Source organism: Fundulus heteroclitus, chromosome 16 (assembly GCF_011125445.2).
Source record: "Fundulus heteroclitus isolate FHET01 chromosome 16, MU-UCD_Fhet_4.1, whole genome shotgun sequence".
In the NCBI taxonomy this organism is placed as follows: Eukaryota; Metazoa; Chordata; class Actinopteri; order Cyprinodontiformes; family Fundulidae; genus Fundulus; species Fundulus heteroclitus.
The window spans coordinates 10158622-10165227 of record NC_046376.1 but is presented as its reverse complement, the minus strand read 5'-3'; the positions used below and the strand labels follow the sequence as shown (position 1 = coordinate 10165227).

The 6606-nt window shown below is 42.0% G+C and overlaps 1 protein-coding gene across 1 annotated transcript; it reads left to right on the top strand.

The window, feature by feature from the left end:
• Nucleotides 1–951: 951 nt before the first annotated feature.
• tmub2 (transmembrane and ubiquitin-like domain containing 2) lies at nt 952–6583 on the top strand. The gene is made up of 3 exons (XM_021324663.2): nt 952–1083; nt 3344–3960; nt 5557–6583. Exons 2-3 carry the CDS (start codon nt 3359–3361, stop codon nt 5951–5953), a joined length of 999 nt encoding a protein of 332 aa, XP_021180338.2. The 5' UTR covers nt 952–1083; nt 3344–3358; the 3' UTR covers nt 5954–6583.
• The last annotated feature ends 23 nt before the right edge of the window (nt 6584–6606 follow it).

The window sequence follows — 6606 nt, the reverse complement described above, 5'->3', positions numbered from 1 at the left end:
TGCAGGTAAGTGTCTTTAAAACTTTATTAATCCCACATTTTAAGACATCAGGGGGAAAAAAAAGACACAAAAATAGCTTAATTTATTTTGTATCTAAGGTCAAGAGAGACGTTTGGTTGTTAATCTGGGGGTTCTGATCGTTTCCAAGCTGTGCCAAGCTGCCGTCAAACAAGCAACGTTTTATAGACTCCAACATATATTCTGAAGCATTTGAGTTACTTTTGAGTTGCAACAGGTTTAAGCCAAAATTTGACTCCGATGATCCCAAACCATGATGATACTGCAATGGGCTGCAGAGCAAAAGCAGATGGTGGCATTGACAATGACCCTCTTCAAAACCTTTATCGGTAGCCTACAAACTGAGGGATTGGTTGGCTTTTCCACACACATTTACCACCTAATAAAATTAATAAATGTTTATTCAGCTTGTAACTCCATAGTAACCCAATTTGCTACAATGGTGGTCCTGCACACTGAAAACTACTGTAGCAACTTGAAAAACTTCTTTGTAACAACCAAAAATGAGATTTTTGACCCCCCATGTTTTTGAATGGAATGATGACGATGGCCTAAGTCAGGTGGGTCCAAAGCTTGGCCCGGATGCCAATCATAATTTCCAACAAAATGGAAAAAAAATATTGATTTAAAAAAATATTATTTAATATATTTAATAAAAGATTACTGGCACTTTTAGCATCATTATGCTGTGAAAATTAAAACCAATTATTCCAAGAAAAAACTGCTAAAACCTAAATTTTTTATCATATTACATTTAAATACCATAATAAAAACATAATTTGTTAGCCAAAGTTATTAAGAGCCACGGGTTGCAGACCACTGATCTAGATGATCCAGGAGATTTTCTACGGGCTCTGCTGTAATGTCGTAAATCCAACAGCAGGGGGAGCAAGAGGCGGGTCCTGCTGTGTTTCCATAACAATCGCCCCCACCTCCGGCAGGTGACGTCACCGAGCCCGCACCGTGTTTATTCCGAGGCTTTTGAGCCGTAGCTGCCAACTGGAGCTGAGCCTGGTGTTTAAAAATGCTCTGATTTTTTTTATTTATTTTTTTAACAGCTGGCAGGTAAGAATATCACCAAACACGGTTTATTGCGGACTTTTAGACGTCGGCTCCAAGCCTGCGTTCAATGCGAAAACTGTTGCGACGCAGGAAAGCTAGCCGTAAACAGCAGAAGGTCGTTTTCCACCAAGCTAGGAAGGCTAGCTGGTTAGCTAAGGAGCTAATGAGACGGGAATGACAGTCTGACAAGGAAGCAGGATAAAACTATAGCTTCCAGATCTGTGGGACAAAACACAAGCGAAGTTGACATTGAGAGAAGGAGCTTTTCTGCATAAAGAGCAGCAGCTGCTGCTGAGGAGGAACTAACCGTGTCCTTCCTGACTTTTTAATCTGTAAAGTGGTCCTTAAAGAAATGGCGTCAGGTTGGATGTTTTGAAGTAATCTTGTCGTGTGTTAACTACCTAAGCTCTGGAGAATGTCAGCAACAAAACGTGTTTTTCCAGTTTTTCCCCACTTCCACACCTCCTGGTTTCTGTATTTAAAAAAAAACAAACAGAAGGAATCGCTCATCTATTCATGCATTAAATGCTCTGAACGTTTATATTAAGTCACTATCCTCTTCATACAATTATTTATTCTTAGAATAACAGTCCACGAATTGCTCTTGTCATAAAGTACCTGAAGTTGCTCGGTAATCCTTGGAAGAGCTTAAATCAAGCATGTTCTTCCGTTTATATTAATGCAAATGTGACAAATTGTCTGTTGGATGAAGCTGTTATTATTTAATTACTATTATAACTGAAATTGACTAATAGGAGTTTTTTTAGTCAGTTCCAACAACTGTCATATGCTTACCTCAGCATTTGTTTTTGTTTTTTTGCACGTCTCAGGATTTTAGTTTGCGTTGGTATGAGAGTATTATAACCTCTAGTAGAGGATTCAGCATTTACAAGAAAATCTATAACATGTCACACGTGATTTTATTTTAAATAAAGCAATTATCTCTAATCTGGTCTGAGTTTTTATAACAGTTATTACATTTCTGATAGTTTCAATAACATGTGCTTTGGTAGACTACAGAAAAATATAAAAAGTTGTTAAATATAGCAGTTTAAGTGCTTATTGTGCAGAATATTATACCTTTCGCCTTCTGCTTATTTTCTAGAGCCACACACTCGCATTAAAGCTCATTAGCTGGTTAATTAATCAGGTTCCCCTGCTAGAACCTACAGTCAACTACTTAATAGAAATTAACCTAGCACAAGGGATGAGGAGTGGGCTCATTTTTCTTTCAGCCATCTGACTGTCAGTGCACAGCAGTAAGTGTGGGAGGGGTCACTAAGGCCTGTGATTGAGCATCTCATTAAAAGGGCCTTAAATCAGGGGTGCCCAAAGTGTGGCCCGGGGGCCATTTACGGCCCCTGGACTGATTTTATGCGGCCCATAACTGCAATTCAACAATTTATTTGACGCACCAGCACATCTGAGTAATGCAGATGGAGACTTTTATTCTTAATTAGGGCAAAATTGTTAGAGATAAGTAACATTTTCTCACAATTGAGAATGTTAGGTACAACACAAAGTATATCTTTAATTTCATAGTATAAACAGGCCTTTTGTTCAGTGACTTTTACTCAGATGCAGACTTTAGTCCACCAAAATTGACTTTTAATTAATTTATTATAATTGGCTAAATACAATGACTGTTTTCAAAGAAAAACTGACTCAAGTCCTCTTCCTATTGCAGAGAATAGACCAAAAAAACTAAAATAAACAAAATCTCACTTTTTTTTTTTTGATTAAAATAGTGCAAGATCATAATTTGTAGAGCTGGTTAAAGGAAAAATCACTTTTTTTTTGGTTGTTTTTTTTTTATTTCCATCTTTTGGCCCTCGAGTACTTTTGACAGTTTTGGCCCCCATGATGAAAACTTTGGACACCCTTGCCTTAAAATGTTGAAATGGTGTGAAGACAAATTCTTTTATTATCATTTTCACTTAATTTTAAACATCTGTTTACTTTGATACCGTTAAATGACCTGAGCCCAATTGTTTTGTTCAAAAGCCAAGATCAACAAATTCTTAAAGGCAGTAGAAATATTAAAGTCCTTTTAAAGTAAAACATAAAAAAAGTAACTGAAATGTGCAGTTAGATTCAGCAAAATATTTATCAGAATGTCAGAAGTTTTCTTGTTTTGTATTTTACAGTTAAATAATTTTGCTACAACAAGAACAAAAAAACAACGTTGCTCAGCAGAAAAGCTCATTAGAGTCAGAATTGCGAGTTTGTTTTTCTCCTTTACCTACAGTCTTGTCTGCTGCAGGTTGGGAGGACAGAGATGGCGGTGTGTGCACTGACCATGCTGGAGGGCGTGGAAGACGAAGTGGTGGCCGCAGGCGGCGCGCTGCTCCTGGCCCTGGCGCTCGTCCTGGCTTGGCTTTCTACCCACGTGGCGGACCGGGGAGACCACATCCTGGGCACCATCCTCACCGTGGGCGCTCACGCCTCTTTGATAGGGCTGGGAGCCCACGACAACTACGCCGCTGGCCCCAACGGTGCGGACGCCCCCGAGCAGCAGGCCGCCCAGCCGTCACAGGAGAACAAGCCGGACGACGCAGAGCCCGCCAACGAGAGGGTAGACAACGACGGTGAGGGGGCCGAGGACATCTGGACCGACCTGCGGCTGGACATCCAGAGCAAACAGCCCCAGGCCGGGACGCTCTTCGTACATTCCTCCGATGGAGAGGAGGACGAGGAGAACGAGGACGAGGAGGCGGAGCTAAAAGGGGCGGAAAAAGGGCCCGCCAAGGCCGTTCAGAGCTCCACCGGCCCGCGTGCTTCTTCCACAAACACTTCCATCTCCGTCCGGCTGAAGTTCTTGAACGACACGGAGGAGGTTGCTGTCGTAGAGCCAGAAGATACAGTGGGACTACTGAAAAGGTTTGTGGATTAGATGTGTCCAGACGCCCGGCAGAAAGCTTGGTCTGACGTGGTGAGCAGAGACGTCTGCTAAGGCTAACAGAGCCACTGTGCAGGTTGGGACGTTCTAAAACGCTTAACGTGAAAAAGCTTAACGTGGCTTAAGGTAGGAAAACAACGAGGAATCATCGCCAAATTTCTCTTTCATATTGCTCCTAATAAGCACATGAAACTATCAAAAAATCAAAACCAAAGTCCAATTATTATGGACGTTATCTAACATTAAGCGTTTCTGCCTCATTGAGGCAAAGGAAAAAGCTTAACGCAATTCAATGCACCTAAACAACGCTCAGTGATCACCAAATTTCTCTCATATTGGCTCCTCATAAGCACATGAAACTATCAAAAAATCAAAACCAAAGTCCAATTATTATGGACGTTATATGACATTAAGTATTTAATAGGCATAGAGGCTGGCTATATGAAAAAACTTAATGTGGTTTAATGTACCTAAACAACGTTCGGTGATCACCAAATTTCTCTCTCATATTGCTCTTCATAAGCACATAAAACTATAAAAATATCGAACACAATATGAAAGAGAAATTTGGTGATCATTGATCGTTGATTAGGTACATTAAACCAGGTTAAGCCTTTTCCTCGCCATAGGCGCCAATGAAGAAGAAAACGTTAATGTGAGATATCTTCTATAATCGTTGGATTTCGGTTTATTCTTTTTGACAGGCTTAAGTCTTCATGACAAGATATGGCCATGCGAAATTTGGTGATGATTCCTCGTTGTTTTCCTACCTTAAGCCACGTTAAGCTTTTTCACGTTAAGCGTTTTTCACGTTAAGCATTTTAGAATGTCCCTGCAGGTTTGCCCTCGTTAATCAAATTTGAGAACACGAAAAAAAAACATGAAACCTGAACTTGTTTTCTGCAGATCACACAGACAGCAGGCAGAAACATGAGCGTTTAGCCTTGTTTAGATTATTTATATGTGTGTAAGTTGTGTTCAGAAACAAAATGGGGTCTGGCTGCCAAACCACAACGTTTAAACAGACCGATTCCTCTAATGCACACGTGTCAAACTCAAGGCCCACGGGCCGAATCCGGCCCCTCAAGGAAATTTATTCGGCCCTCAAGAGCCAAAAAAAAAGCATATCATGTCATAAAGTAGAGGCATATATCCTTTTTAAAAAGTATAAAACGACTAAAACTGTGCCTCCTGTGGTGAATGTTGATTCTTTTAACTGTGTAGTAACAGCATCCTGCCACTAGATGTCAGTTTTACCACAACATGTTAAAACCCACAGAGAAATGTCCAAAAAGAGAAAAAGTGATGCAGAATAATCAGTTTAAAGTGTAACTCACCCCAATATCCACTTTTTTTTGCCGAAACACTGTATAAACTGGGTCTAGGGGTGCTAATTTTATGTTATTGTGAAATTATTTAAATTTTTATGCAAACTAGAATGAAATTATGAAGTCAATAGTATCATCTATACAGGTGCAACCGGCCCTTTTAATGACTTGATGATACCAAAGTGGCCCAATATAGAAATGAGTTTGACACCTCTCCTCTTTTATCTCCATTCCTCTCCTCTTTTCCAGCAAATGTTTTTCCGGACGGGAGCATCAGGTGAAGCTAATCTACCGAGGCCAGTTGCTGCAGGACCCCAAGAAGACGCTGTTTTCCCTCAACATCACCGACAACAGCGTCATCCACTGCCACGTCTCCCAGGCCGTGCAAGGACCCAGCCCAGAGGAAGGAGCGCAGCCCGGCGCCGGCGGACCCGCAGCCGGGCCCGGGGTGTCCGGTGGCTTCAGGGCGGCCAGCGTGGCCATCAGCACCAGCAGCCTGGTGGTGCCGGTGTTCGTGGTGATCCTGGCCGTGGTCTGGTACTTCCGCATCAACTACAGGCAGTTCTTCACCGCCCCCGCGACCATCTCCCTCGTTGGAGTCACTGTGTTTTTTAGCTTCCTGATATTTGGGATGCACAGCCGCTGAGACGACGAGGGGACGCGGCATCAGGTGAGATCGGAACCACTGCAGCAGCAGAGATGGACCAATCCAAAATAAATAAAAAAACACAGCTGCCCGACTCCAGGGCTGCGGCTGCTTAGCGTTTGGGAGCAAGGTGGAATCTGTTTGAAGACGTACAAAAAAGAAGAAGAAGAAGAAAAAAAGGGACGCTGGTTTAAGCCCAGCGAATCGAACTGGAGCGTTATTTAGCAGCGACCTCCACCTTCTAACACTCTGGCTTCCATCCTGTGTCGTCTTTTGTTGGCAGATTCACGGATCTATCTAGTTTGTTACTCTTATTTTCAGAGGGGAAAAAAAAAAAAGTCTTGTTTCAAAGAAAAAGTAAGTTGTAAAAACACTGTTGCGCTTTACCGGTTTGCCTCGTGTGTTCTAGCGTTAGAAGGAACGAGGCTTTCTGTGGCTGGACACAAACCGAGACGTCTGCTAGGCTCGTCTTCTGAAGAGAGACTGTACATATGTTGTGTTTTTCTGTAAATAGATCTGATGAAACTACATCTGGCACTTACAGACTCGCAGCGGGGCATTCCTCCAGATTAATACCGGACTTGTCTTGCTTCAGCTGTATCTAGAATTAAAGAATTTCCAGCCAAGTCACTTTTTCTCCTCCCCCCTCACTC

Excerpts from the sequence above, each read along its gene's own strand:
- tmub2 (XM_021324663.2), top strand. The coding sequence starts at position 3,359 with ATGGCGGTGTGTGCACTGACCATGCTGGAGGGCGTGGAAGACGAAGTG. Across the intron at positions 3,961-5,556 it reads ACAGTGGGACTACTGAAAAG|CAAATGTTTTTCCGGACGGG; the intron begins GTTTGTGGATTA and ends CCTCTTTTCCAG.